The sequence below is a fragment of the Octodon degus genome, unplaced genomic scaffold (assembly GCF_000260255.1).
Source record: "Octodon degus isolate 3935 unplaced genomic scaffold, OctDeg1.0 scaffold00277, whole genome shotgun sequence".
Lineage (NCBI taxonomy): Eukaryota > Metazoa > Chordata > Mammalia > Rodentia > Octodontidae > Octodon > Octodon degus.
The window spans coordinates 665,402-680,572 of record NW_004524853.1 but is presented as its reverse complement, the minus strand read 5'-3'; the positions used below and the strand labels follow the sequence as shown (position 1 = coordinate 680,572).

Genomic DNA, 15,171 nt, shown 5'->3' with positions numbered 1-15,171 from the left:
TGTGCTGTCACCACCAGCTTATTTCTCATATTTGAAGTCTCCTGTAGCCATTTTCTTAGATTATTATAGTGATTCAGAGCTGTGTCTTATAGGCATATAATCTTTCAGTGACTTTTTTTTTTTTTTTCGGAACTGGGGATTGAACTCAGGCCCTTGTGCTTGCCAGGGAAGTGCTAATTCCACTGAGCCATCTCCCTGGCCCCTTCAGTGACATTATGTTACTAAGAGTTCTACAGTGATCTATATGACTATTAAAGTACTTGGTATGTCAGATACTATGCTAAATTCTATAAAATCTACATAAGATTTTTTTTACACAAGGGCAGTTATTGACTGAGCTGAAATTCCAACAGTGGTTTCATTCTTCAAAAGTCAAGTTTACTGCTTCTTGGGAAATGACTTCAGTGAACTTTCAAATCCTTTGCAGCTTACCTTTTGATTTAGGGAGTTACAGAGGCCAGACTAGTTTGCTGAAGAGCTAAAGTACATGGACCTAAACTAGCTTAACAGCAGCTGTAATGAAACAAAGTATCTTTTAGAACTTTAGGGCATGGAAATAGCTGTGAGGGGTACACCAAAACACACACCTTTAGCTCTTTCACTCCAATCCTATATGACCAGATATTTGGGTTGTCTGCAATAAACTGTTACTACCAGATCCTACTAATACACTTGATTAAAAACCTTTTGTAACGCTATTAAAGTAACATTATTTTACTCTAGAAGTATTTTTATTATTTAAACTTTTTAAATTATTTTTTTTGTTTTTAGGACAGGGACTCACAGTGATCCTCCTGTTTTCAGCTTCCCAAGTGCTGGGATTACACCATGCCTAGCCTCAATCACCCCTCAGCATGCCCTGTGGGCAGGGCTGGCACAGCATACCAGGAAATTAGCTCCCTCCCCCCAGGAAGTGCTTTAGTCTGCTGAGCTATCAGGCTGGCCCTTTAATATTTTAATCATAGATTATTAAGGAAATATGTAAGGCCTTCTACAAGATGTGCTTATAAAATGTAAAACATGCAAAGGATGATGTGTGTTCTTTTATTCCCCATGGAACATAAAACTTAAAAACTATAGAGAGACTGTCTTGAAATCTCCTAACTGCATATTGGCAACAAAAGGCTCAAGTATATTGGAATTTCACAAATGTGTATATTTCACTTCTAGAAATGAAATTCAGATAACCTCATTATTAATAAGTTTATTTGAGTTAAAGATAGAAAACAATATAGATCTGTAATTCAGTTTATCACAATGTGAAAGTTTACAGTAACTATATACATTTCATAGTATCCTTTTAGACATATACAAGGAATAAAGCTGATCATTTATGAAATTTAGCAATAATCAAAATATTCTTCAAAATAATTTATATAAAGCTCATAATTGCCAAGCTATGTGTACCGTGTATATATAGATGGCATGAACCCCTAGTCATTAAAAAATAAGAGCACATCTGTAAAAAGGTGCTAAAACGGTATGCAAAAAAACATGCACTTACACATATATTCCAAAAGGGTATAAACTACTTTTAGACACTGTCATCTTGTTTCCTTTACCAACAAATGTAGCAGGACTCTGATGTCCACATACTACTGCTGAAAGATGACTAAGGCAACACCAAGCAGAAAACCTAAAGACAGCATTCTAAGAGTAAATATTTGCAATGATAGTTACATAATAAATAAAAGGCTTGGCATGTATCCCTATAATTAAAAAAATAAAAGTCTGTCATGTCACACATGGTACCTAAAGTGCACAATTTTTAATTTTAAAATGAAGCCAGCAGACATTTATTTGCTGTTTAAAGGTATGTACCTTTGTGTAATTGATAATGCACAGCCAATCAACTTTGAGCGCCAAAAATGTCATAAATCCTAGTGTAAAGTAGTTATTTTAAACATGGAATGTTTAACAGATAATGGATTTTAAAGTGGCAATTTTCAATGTTTCCCATGATTTATCATTGCATAGCTGAAAATTCATCTACTAATAAAGTGGAGTTTCCAAGTAGAATTTTGCTTCAGTCTCCTTCAGTTTCCTTCTTTCATACTGTATAGTGGATCCACAAGTTTATTGTGCACATGCATTAAACCTTGAAGAAAAAAACCACAGTTCTAGTTGTTTTTATTTTTTACCTTGTTTTAGAAAACAAAGTATTTAAAAGATACAATAGGTATATTTGGTTCTCATCTAATCTAGAGGAGTCAAGTTCATTGAAAAATGCAAATAGTAATGTTTTAAAATACTTAAGTTTTAACTACCTAGCAAATACCAGTTTATAGTTATGAAACTGCAAGTCTGAAACTTACACAGTAGTTTGGAAGTAACTAGGGTGGGAACAGTTAAGTGTTCAGAGAGCAACAATGTGACAAGATAATAACCTTGAACACATTGTTGACAATGGGTTTTAATTACATCTCAAAGTTTATAGTGCTTCAGTTAGGTGCTAGAATTGCTATCAGTACTCCAACCGTTACTCTACATTCCATTGGTAGTTATACTTTGAATACATATTTACAAAAGTGATTATAAGATTCATCACACAGGGCTGGCCAAATAGCTCAATGGATTAAAGCGCCTGCAAGCAGACACAGGCCGGCCCCGCCCCCTGGGGGGACAGTGATTGAGACTGGGCTTCCTGGCACATGCCTGTAATTCCAGCTCTTGGGAGGCCATAGGCGGATCACTGGGTCTGATCTAGTAGTGAGACCCTAAACACCCTATAGACCCTTCCTTAAAAAAAAAAAAAAAAAGTCACACAAGTAATATCAAAGCCTGTGTTAAAGTAGAAATTAAAATTTTTAAATTTTTTTTTTTTATGTATTTACTACTGGGTCTCACTACACATACTGAACTCATAGTGATCTTCCAGTTTTTCAACCTCCCAAGTAGTGGGATTACACGCATGCACCATCATGCCTAGTCTCAATTGCCCTTTCAGCTTGCCCCAGGAGTGGGGCCACCACAGCAAGCTAGGGATTGAACCTGGTCTCTGTATCTGTCTAAGGAGGCGCTTTAATCTATTGAGCTATCTGGCCAGCCTGAAATTTAAGATTTTAAGTTAAGTAGGTTTTATGCAAACAGTTAAAATTTATGTAGATCTTAATTTTATAAAGAATACATATGCTTGTGTACAGTTCTACCTATTAGACCTTACCTTTAATAGAAGTACTGACTTATTAAATATTCAAAAAGGAGTAAAACACCTTGATAAAAACCAAATTATGATAAAACTAAGACTAGTAATAAGAGGATTTACCTGGGGATTACTGGACTAGAAAACGGACTCGTTCAATGCCTTAAAAGTGATAATGAATATTGTTTGTATCAACTTCAGCTTTCATGATGAAAGCTGGAGAACTACATGGAAATACACAGGTAAAATTCCACCTGCAAACTCGGATGTTATTCACAAGTCATCACTTAGGTGCTCTCAGTTTTTACAAAGAAGCGAACAATTCCTAATCGTAATTTGACATATTTGTGGTTTGGTAAAATTCTTTAAAATATAAAAGATAATGTTACAGAAGGAAATAGTAAGTTTTGAGACATCTACATCACTATTAAAATGCTTTTGAAGAATATTTAGTCAAGAAGGAAAATGCTCACAAAACATTAAATGCAAACATAACAAAACTGTACAGCATGATGAGTCTTCTAAAATTGAGATTTTCAGTACTTGCCAAACTTCAGTGACTTATGTACCACTTTCAGTGTGCCATATTTTAATATTTACATGAACTATACGTTAATGATTAACTGAATTACAGTTTTTAAAAGTTTATGTACTATATTTCTACATAAGAATTGTTTAAATACCATCATTCTGTGTAGTGTTTACAAATAATTTATCAGGAAAGTATGACATGACACCAATTTTAAGACATCCCAATTAAAGATCAGTATGGCAGAATAGTGAAATATAGTTTCTTAATGTTAAGTGATAATAATCAGAAATCTGACTTATTCAGTGTATTTTCTGTTAGAGAAAAACTAAAATTCATGTAACAAATAACACATGTACTAAACAGAAGTAGCACATAAATACATGTAATTTTTATAAAGATACTTTTCATAGTCTGCTTATGTGTTTGGGTTTATATAATACTTAAGTAATGAGCTATAAATTTATTGTAGTAAAAACATCTCTTGGGCTGGGGAGATAGCTCAGCCATCTAAACGCCTTCCTGGCAAGTGCACAAATCCAAAAATCCAAATCAATGCCATGCTGACCACAACTGTGGCAGCTCTCAAACCCAGCACAGGGGTGCACGCCTGTAATCCCAGCATTGGAAGGCCGAGATGGAAGCATCACTATGAGTTTGAACTGAGTAGTGAGATCCCATATCCAATTAAAAATATGTATCTATTAAAAAAAGATCTCTTAAAATCTAAACTGATATGCCAAGCATGTGTGTGTGTGTGTGTGTTTTTTTTTTTTTTAACAAAACCAGGTACAATAAAGTTGGAGAATTACTAAAATAGAATACAGGAAAAAGCAAAAGGAAAATCACTCAGAAGTAAAGAAGCTCCTGCTAATTTATAGTACTTATTCCTTTGTGTTTTAAAATGTAGCTATTATAGGCAAAAATTCAAATTGTGACAGAGGAGAGGGTGGGAGATGCAGCAACCACGGATTAGGCTTTAAGCAAAGACCTGAGGCAGGACTGGTAAACATGAAAAGAAACTAAAACACATAGATACACATTCTGTTTGGTTACTTAACCTGGTATATTAAATATGAAAAAAATCATTTTAGATTTCAAGAAAAATATTTACTGAAAATACTGAGTTTTTTCATGAAAGAAAATAGTGTATCTAAAAGCTATTACAAGCAAAAAGTTTTATTGAAAAATCTACTATTGTATCAGCACAATACTAGTTTTCAGCGGCCACAGAATGGACTTCAATCCCAACAGCAATACATCTCACACTTTGCTTCTGAAATTCAGTGCTCACCTTTAAAGTATTTCACAGTTTTAACTCTCAGCTCTAAAGTAGCATCTTCATCACATACGAAAATAGTTCTGGGATGCTGCTGGAAAGCTGACACAGTCCACATATGGTTGACTCCTTCTTCGATTGCTTTGTACAAGGCAAATGCTTTGTGTGCACCCGTTATGAGGATCATAACCTGAAAAGTCATGCACATTCATTATTAAATAATAGTTAAAAACATGTTCCAAATGAGGTGCTTGAATTACGAGGTTGTAAGAATACTGCAAAGTTTAATTAACACAGTACTGATATGTAAGAGACCTAGAAGACTGAAGAAAAGGAAACCAAAGTGTCTTGCAAAATTATTTGTGTTGAAAGGATTTATATCATCTCAGTAATACAAAACATCACTCTAGTGCAGATAAGCAAAGCTATTATAAAAAAGCAAGACTAAAGAGACCTTCCAAGTGCTGTCCAGAGAAGTCAGACTACCACTTCACTGAATGTGTGTAATCTAGGGTTGTTTCAAACAAAAGTAGAATTAAGGCCTTGGTCCTAAATCGCTAACTGCCTATAAAATCAAGCAACATATACAAATGTCAAGTGTATCAGAATAAATCTTTTGATTTTAGCAATAAATCTATCACAGTTTGCAACTCAAGACTGCACATAAGTTTATGTAATGTTTCATAATTTTAAAGATATTATAATTAATAAATGTTAAAGTGATGGCTGGCAAGATAGCTCAGCGGACTAAGGGCCTGCTTAGGAAAGCACAGGGACTATGGTTCAATCCCCAGCACCACATGCTGCACCGACCCTGCCCCCAGGGCGCTGAGCCAAGACCCGGTATGATGGTGCATGCCTGTAATCCCAGTGCTGGGGAGGCTGAAAACAGGAGGGTCACTACAAGTCTGAGCTGTGTAGTGAGACCCTGTACCAAATACAAATAAATAATAAATAAATGTTAAAGCAGTTGTAGGTCAGATTTGTAACAACAAATTTAGACTGTACAGTTTTCCGAAACAGGAAGGAATGCTTAATGGATTAAGGCATTATTTATTTTTTTCATAATTCAGTATTTGATTTTCATTTTGAAGTTAGATATTTTTAAAATCAAGATCTGTCATTCAAGGTCAGTGAAGACTCAGGACATAAGAGAATCTGTACTGTAACAACATGTAACTCATTTGTGCTCCAAATTTTCTGATCAAGAAGATTATGGAGCCACAGAAGAATGTGTTCAATGATGTAAAGTGAGCCTGGGGAGAGTCACATGGAGAGAAAAAACATTTTCTCAAGCTTTCACAGAGAGCAAATTGGTCAAGCAATGGCCGTGACTCATCCTCAGGTCAGACACTGACAAAAGGATGTACAAAAGGCGGTACAGTGCTCCAGGATAAATCCTGAGAGTACTTGGCTGACCTTATCAGATACAAGTTACATTTCTTGGTATATAGGTCTTGCTATATCTTGGTCTTAACCATCCAGCAGAAAAGTATAAAAACGAGGTATATAAAGTAAATCCATATTAATACAATGAGCTGTAAAAGGTTCAAGCCAATAACTTCTGAGGATAACCCACCAATATTATAGACTGCTAGACAGTGTTAGATTGTTTAGTTGAACTCAAACACCTATAGTATTTAGATGCCAATAGAATATTCACCTCTGACAGGACAAAAGAAAAAAAAATAAAAAGGATACAAAGGAAAAATCATTTTGTATTTATATATACAACATAGTTAGGATAAATTTACAGCTACTTTCGCTTAACTCAATGAGAAGAAAGAGGTGTACTAACAGTGTTTGGGCAGAATATCCTGTCTGCTTCTTGTACTATGGATAACCACTAAGAAGATAACAATGTACAGTGTATTGATTATCAAAACTGTCCTATTAATCAGCTGTGAAACTGTCTCATTCATATTTCTCAATAAAAAAGTTGTTTTACAGGTGGGAAAAAAAAAGATCTGTCAGAATTTCTAATTTTATTAATCCACTTTGTTAAGTGTAAGGATCAATCTTAAAGAATTTAACATGCTATCAACTATAATTACAAATTACATTTACTCTTTGAAACAAAAATTATGTTTGATAACAGTGTGAATACATTATTAGCCACTTTTTGTCTTAAAATACAACTGTGTGTTACAAAAAAAACCTGAAAACAAAACCAGAAAAATACAGATTTTTGTCTCCATTCCAATGCCATACAATTCACAGTATCTGTGATCTAGGAAACAGACCCTCTAAAGTGGTTGTTATAAGTACACTGTGGCAGAAGTCCTTCGACTGGCACTTGAAGAATTTCTATAAAGCTACTTCAGTGATTTGTAGAAAATGGTAATATTTACTGATTGCTACATAAAGATACTTTCTAATGTTTATTTCAGGAAATTTTCAAATGAGATTTTAAAATTCAAGAAAAGTATAGAACTCAAAACTTTACTTGAATTTTGCCACATAACTCCCGAGAATATGAAATAAAAATTATTACTGTTTTACACATAAGCATAGGTACCCTGTAAGTTGCCAAAAGTCTTGACAGGGCCAAGACACAAACAAGTGTTTTGATTGTAAGGTCCACACTCTGAACAATTAACATTATTCTGTCTCTTCAAAGACAAAAAATTTAAAAAAATTACATGGAACAACAATCAGAAAATATGAGTAAGGAGTCTTTAATCATCGAGGCATACCTGATCAGTAGCAACAGATCTCAATATTAAACGTACACTGGAAAAAACATGAAATGACACTTCATTGTACGGACTAGCACACTAAAGCTGGATTAGTATTAACAGTACAAAGGGAATGAAAAGAGCAGAGGCTGGAAGAAACTTAAGAGTCAGATGAAAAATAATTTGATATTTATGGCTAGTCATAAATATAAGAAATACCAAAAATCACTAAAAATAGCTCTCAAAATATAACTGATACTGATTTGTAACTGATACTGATACCCATTCTAACTTCCATTATTTTTAATGATAAAGTCCTCATATGAAAAAATGACAGCCTCATATTATACTTTGAGATGCTTTCTCAAATGACAGAATCTGTCATCAGTTTTTGCGTGTAGACATCAGTGCTGCTTCTACGTGCTCTGATGTTTGAGAATCAGTATGGACCATTCAGCCTTAAGACAGCAAGGAGGCTAGGACAGGTACATACAGTATTGTACTTAACGTATAAAATCTATACATGTAAAATAAAGCACAGTAATAATATGACAGCAAAGCTCTGGAAAAGCTGTAGGGTAGCTCCTCTAGGAAGCCAAGTCCCATGAACAAATAAAAAAATCTCCAGATAAAGGGTGTTTCAGAGTTAATGGGGTCCTCGACCAAAAACTAGAGCCAAGCACCACTGCACACGCCTGTAATCCTAGCACTTGGGAGGATGAGGTAGCAGGACCTCTGTGAGTTCCAGGCCAGCCTGGGCTACAAAGACCCTGCCTCATAAATAAATAAGTAAATAAATAAATAAGAGCTAGGGATGTAGTGCGGTGCCAAGGCCCTAGGTTTAATTTCTCCTATGGAGGAGGGGAGAGAAGCTAGAGGTTTGATAAAGATAGAACACAGGGAACCAAAAGAAAATGGCTGCAAACTGATTGAAGTCAGAGATGTTTTGGCCTGAGTGATAAGACCTGATTTTATAATGGAGTAATAGAAAAGGTACACATACAGTTACAGAGGTAATATATTGAAAAATGACTTTGAAAAAATTATCCAGGCAGTAATACACTGACTGGCACAGGTAAAGATCAGAAATAACCCTGTTAAGATGGGTTTCTACCTCAAAAAAAATTAAGAAATTTAATTAATGTGGTTGTCAAGAAGGCTGGCTACCTATTTATACAAGTTATTTGTAAATGGTTAGGACTTAAGACAAAGATTAAATGTGGAAAAGAAGATTAGATATCTAGATGTCAGCAGATAGTAGAAACTCTCTGTGCAGCTTCAGAAAGACAACTGACTAAAAATATGCATCAGCAGGTTCTCTGTATTGAGAGAAACGTATTTTAGAACAGCGATGAAGGTACTGGCAAGTGTGTTCAATCCTGTGTCTATTATGGACTGCAGAAGTACTTTTATAGTACTCATCAGAAGCACTAAATCATGGGGAAGATTGCCCAGGCAGAGTAGAGAGATATACAGTGCTACAGTGAAGTTGCAGGAAAAAGTAACAGCCATAGGCAGATGAAAGAAAAAGATCTGGGAAAGCTGGCACAGAAGAAATGGGCAGACAGGAAAGAAGACACGGAGTTCTATAATGACAGAGCAGTCAATAGTAATAAATGATAAAAAGAGGCTGGGTAGGTAACACTTGCCGAGCAGTCATTGGTCACCTCTGTAACTCATTATGCAGGAAAACATACACTTTACAAATTATTGGTGTTCCTGTATGTTGTTATAAGAATAGCCAAACAATTAAAATTATATTCTAAAGATGCTGCAATAGCTAAAGAAAGTTTGTGTCTTTCGAAGTCACTTTCAAAACACATGGCATTATCTTAAGCTGTAAACAAATTTTACTTTTTCAAGGTAAGTGGCTTCTGAAGAAATAGTCCAAAGTCATCAGAAATACATTCTAGGGCTGGCTAGATAGCTCAGCAGACTAAAGTGCCTGCTTAGGCAGGTGCAGGGACAAAGGTTCAATCCCTAGTGTGCCATGCCAGCCCCACTCCCGTGGTGAGCAGAGAGGGTGATTGAGACTGGATGTGGTTGTACATACCTGTTAGCCTGAATATTTTTAATGGATAAAAGTTTATAAAAGTTTTTTAATTCATGTCTTCAAGCACCGCCTAAACAGTGAGATAATGTAAATTAACAACAAACACTAATAACTTATTCACATTTATTGAGGGCTTAATTTGTGCTAGCCACAAAGCTGTATCCCAGCGCTTGGGAGTCTGAAAAGAGGAGGATCACTACAAGTCTGATTTGTGTAGTGAGACCCTGTAGACCCTGCAGTAAGTACATAAAAAAATAAAATAAAATCCTTCTTCTAACTTACCTATTGTGAAAAATGAGAAACTCCTATATTTGGAATGATAGTTTTATTAAACCTACATAGAATTACTTATCCATCATGTTTATCCTTTTTCTCTGAACCTGTCCAATCTTGCTATCTAAAAAGAATAGAGATCTAGACTGCTACATAATTTAAACAGCGGAACCATAAACTGACTGTAATCTGTTGTTCTCAAGGATTGAAAGTCCAATTAAACATTTGAAAACTAGGCAAAGCCTATGGCTCACTGATCATACATTTTTAAATATATTAAATCTGGAACAGATGCAAGCCTTGTTGGGATACCTTTCAGTGAGAAACTTACTGGTTGGTTCTCTACTTCCTTCATACAGCCAAGAAGTACTTTACATTTAATTATCCTGAGGGCTCCAAAATTGGCAAGTGTGCTAATAAGATTGCATCTTTGCTCTGAAAGTCCTTTCATAAGACTAATGCAATTAAAAACAAACCATATGGTCAGTAAGACTTTAGGACCTCAACTGTGATGAAAGAATATACAAGTAAGACACATCAGAAGAGTGGTGTGTGCTGAACTCCTGAACATGGCAATGATACAAAACTCCACGACTGAAACCTTAAACACAATTTATACTGCAAATAAAATGTAAGAAAATATCACTTATAAGTATTACAATCACCTCAAATATTTAAGTATAGAAAAAATAACATTTAATTCTTACTTCTCTAGCATCCATCACTGTCCCCACACCAACAGTTAGAGCCATAGTTGGCACTTTCGATAAATCTCCATCGAAGTATTTCGCATTTGCCAAAATGGTGTCCATTGCTAGAGTCTTTAATCTTGTCCTTGATACTAAACTGGATCCTGGTTCATTAAATGCAATATGACCATCTGGACCTATTCCTTTCAAAAGCAATACACACAGAGATAAGCATAAGGTAAGCTAGATTTCTCACATATAGTAAATATGTTTTCTCAAAGAGCTACAGTTGTTAAGAGCAAGAAAATAATCACAAAGACACTTACCTGGTCTTTATAGCTGACCTGCTAACGCTGCATTAAAATATCTGTGTATTTTTTTTACTTAGGAAACTATTTCCACGTGTTTATATGTACAGCATAGAGGTGGCAAGATTCTAATAATAACACTAAATTAAGTGTGAAGTTAAGTAAAATTAACACATTAACATTCATAAATCACTTTCACGTAGATTATAGCACTAGCGCTACTAGATGGTAAGATGAGGCAAATCTATTTTCATCCTTCCATCTTTTTGTTAGTACAAAAGGAAAGTGAATGGTCAAAGAAAGTAAGGGACCCTTTCAAGGTGACTTACAATTTAGTAAATACTAAAGCTGACTCCAATCTAAATATTTTGATTCATAACATAGTGCTCTTTGTACACCTGCTTTAATTTGCTTGGTTCTAGTCAAAAAAGGGGTCATTACCTAGCAGGACTTTTTGTAGTATAGTTTCCTCACATATACAAATATAGATTGGACAATTTTTCAAACATTTTTGAAGAAATAACAGTCTTATCTTAAGAAATAACATTTCACATTACCATCTAGTCCATATGAACAATCTCACACAAACATCTAAAATACAATTAAAGTGAACATTATACAAAATGATATATGGCACTGCTGGGAACTACACAAGCTATCTTCTATTTTATTAATAAAAAGGAAGTGCAAGTTGTGACTTTGATTTTGCAACCACAGAATAAAGGACAATCACAATTTAAAAAATACTACTTTAAGGAGAATCACAAATAATTCTTCTATTCTAGGATTGCCACTAAAATACAGGTACAAACATAGTATTTCATATTAAAGAAGAAAATGGGAAGAAAGTTTTTACAAAATAATCTATAAAATAAATGAGCTTTTATACACTCATCCTAGTAAATGTATGGCAACTTCAATTAAAAACTAAACGTTCTCTAACTCATTAAAATATCTTTTACATTAATACCCTCCATATTCACTTTCATAATAACTTAGGCATATTTTACTGACAGCACACAACTCTAATATAAAAACTGCATAGACCACAATAGTATAAACTCTCACAGCTACCTAGTTTTTAAGCGCCAAGGAAAAAACGAATGTGAAACAAATACAGCCCTCTACAGCACAACAATCTAAGAAGGGTTAATGTAGTGTCATAAGTTTTTAATGTGGGAAATTAATATCGAAGGATAATGTCCCCTATTAAGTACATGTCTAGTTGTAAATCTAACTTTCAATTACACCCATCTGTCTACATTTGTAAAAATAGTTTCTCCTCTTAGGTGTGCATAAATATTTGTCTTTATATGTGTAAAAAGCAAAAGATGGAACTAGAAAAATAAGATCTCCAGAAAAAATAGATTCAACTAAGGGCGACACTAGTGTTCTTTCTGGTGACGTTGGTCATACAGAAGGAATTATGCACAGAGGTTAATAAGAGACACGTCAACACATTCATTAATGTTCATGAGTAACTCAAAAAGATTGCTCATGCAAGTTTTTAGTTGGCTTATCCTTGTTCAGACTTTTTAAATTAAGATACTAGTATCCCTAGTAACTGAAAAAACTCACTGACTGATACATGTCTTTCTTGTGTTCTTTTTAGTTTTTTGGTAGAATATAAATTTCCTGAGTAAGAGCTGTATGTTCATGCATCTTTACGATTTCAAACAACATATTACACATAGGAGGCACTCAAATGATGGCTGAATCAATGGATGGGATGTGTGGTTTTCTTTTGCTAATTCAGTAGTTCCTTCTGTCTACATCTCTTTTGCTTCTCACTCCAAGGGCTCAGGGGAGCATAATGTCTTATGTCCCATCAAGCAGAGTGACTGTGGTCTAGAGATAAACACTAATGCCAAATGAACCAAACAGTACCATTCTCCAGGTACAAATAATGACATGGGAGACAGAAAAAAACAGAAGATGTCTAAAAGTAAGACACTAGTCGGCAGCACTGCACAGAGAAGGCTGAGGTGTTCCTATTTCTGAGAGCTGAGGTTCTCTTGTTTTTCCACAGCTATTTCAATTCTTCCTTCAGTTTTCTGAGTTACCCAAACCATTCCAACTAATTTGCTTCCTGTCCCATTCGTCACCTTCTGTTATTAGAAAACTAAAGAATTCAATTTTGTAGCAAAGCAAATCAACTAAATACTGTCCTATCTTAAAAAAAAAAAAAAAAAAAAAAGATACTAGATCTGTTTATGCATCTCTTTGATTTGTTTGTGCATCTCTTTGCTGGGGCTAGGTTAGAAACATGATATGCTTTCTCTTAACACTTTTGCCATTACAAGAAGAATGAAAATTTTTGAGAGTATATACATATACTCTTCCTTTCTTATCAAGTAAAGGGACCGCCTGCTCTAATTCCCTGGGGTGAGCACATTAACATCGAGCTCATTCTGACTTCAAGACCAACCTACAATCTCTGTTCCAACTTTACCTTCAATAAAGCTGACATTTTGATCCCATTTGGCAGTTCTTAGTGTTTTTATTAACCAAACCCTGGAACAAAAGAAGGGCGAGTGGTAAGACCCCGATACCAAGCCTTGTCTTGAAAAAAATCCAATGATTATCTAAATCAACAAAGAATCAGATCAGATTCTTTCATATACATATGCATCTCCAATAAACAAGTTACTGCAAACAGGAAAAGAAAATGTAAGTGAACTATTTTCTTTTCGCACACAGAGTTTAGCTGGGACATGTGAAATGTCAAGTCCTGGATCACCAGACTGCAATGAACTAAATGGAAGAGACAAGGAAACTTATGAATGGGTTCTGTCTTTGGTGGGGAGGAAAGAGACAATTATAGGACGCTTAAGACAAATTGGTTAAAAATAAAACCAACTCCTTTTCAGTGGTGAGTCAGTGATAAACATAAACAATTACAATTTAAGTCCATCCACTCTGAAGGAGAACTGAGGTAGCTTATAAAATGATAGTGGCCTAAAAAGAAATGAGAAATGACTCACCACTATGCAAAGACAAGGGTTTTTACCAAAAACCTGGTTAGAGAGTTGCAGCCTAAAACTTACCCTACAGTATGAACAGTTTCTTCAAAGCGGGCAAAAGAACAAAATACAGTTAGTCCTTATCAGGTATTTTCCCCAAGAAATTTCTATTTCTTGGCAATGACTCCACTAAGGACTTGCCACACAGATCTGTATGTAAGGTTAATAAACCAACAGGGAAGACAAAGTCCACAGAAGAAGACATCTTTCAAACACTGATTTAAAACAACCTCTAATAATATTCTTTTTTGGTATAGCAATAAACCAGTGGCAACATTTTTTGATGAAACTCAAGTTTAGATATATTATATTCCAGGAATTCTATTTGATTTTGGTGTGGAGCTTAGAAAAATCTAAAATGTAGGTTGTTAGCATACTCCTAAAATACAGGGATGGTGGTACACCTTTATACTTCCAGTACGCTGTAGGAGTACTTTGTAGAAGGAACACAAATTTGCAACCAGCCTGGGCAAATTAATGAGATCCTACCTCAAATATAAAGAAAATATTTTTTTTTAAAGGGCTGGGGCTAAAATAAGCTAGTAGAGTACTCTTAGTTTCAATGTCTAGTAACAAAATAAATAACAACAAAAAAATCAAACATCTAATGTCTCAGGCTTCAAATCTGAGAAAAGCCATATGTATGAAACTGAAATGTGCAAATGTTCTGTCAGATTACAAAAGTAATACCAGCAATTTTATTTAAAACACAGATAACTTGCTATTTTGAAAAACAAAATAGATTAACTTGTATTCTTGCTCAGATAAAAAATAAATTTGCCCATATAAGACAGAAAAATTGGCTTTCCTAAGCAGGAATAGAAATTTCTGTAAAAAGGAATTTCAATTTCACTAAGTATCTTTAGAAGAATTTTAGCAAAAAACCTCAGGAATTCAATAAACTAAGAAACAACTAGGCTAGTCCTTATAGTTTAGAAGTGATGAGACAGAATTATAAAATATATACCATGAACTATTTTTAGACGTTTAAAATGTTAGTGTGCTTAATTCTCACAAATTTTGAAGTGGCTAATACTAAATCATTTTGCAAATAATTTAATTAGAATTGTCAGTAAACTTACCAAAGACATGCAGAGATCATAAAACCAAATTTATGTCTGACTGTAAAACTCAATTCTGTCCCAGAGCAACAAACCACCTCGGGCTGGAGAGATGGCTCAGTGGTCTAAAGCACCT

General features: G+C 34.6%; 1 protein-coding gene across 5 annotated transcripts in view; it reads right to left on the bottom strand.

Annotated features, from left to right (window-relative positions):
* Gnpda2 (glucosamine-6-phosphate deaminase 2) overlaps positions 1–15,171 on the bottom strand; it is a 33,350-nt gene that overhangs the window by 8,344 nt on the left and 9,835 nt on the right. For 4 of the 5 annotated variants that reach the window (XM_023706979.1, XM_023706980.1, XM_012512812.2 and 1 more), the window contains 3 exons: positions 10,662–10,846; positions 4,966–5,140; positions 1,073–2,098 (listed from right to left, as the gene is read on the bottom strand). In XM_023706979.1, the coding sequence (XP_023562747.1) occupies positions 2,037–2,098; positions 4,966–5,140; positions 10,662–10,846 (422 nt within the window). In that variant the 3' untranslated portion in view covers positions 1,073–2,036. Of the gene's footprint in view, positions 1–1,072; positions 2,099–4,965; positions 5,141–10,661; positions 10,847–15,171 lie in introns of those variants that run through there. The other variant, XM_023706976.1, reaches the window with a different exon arrangement.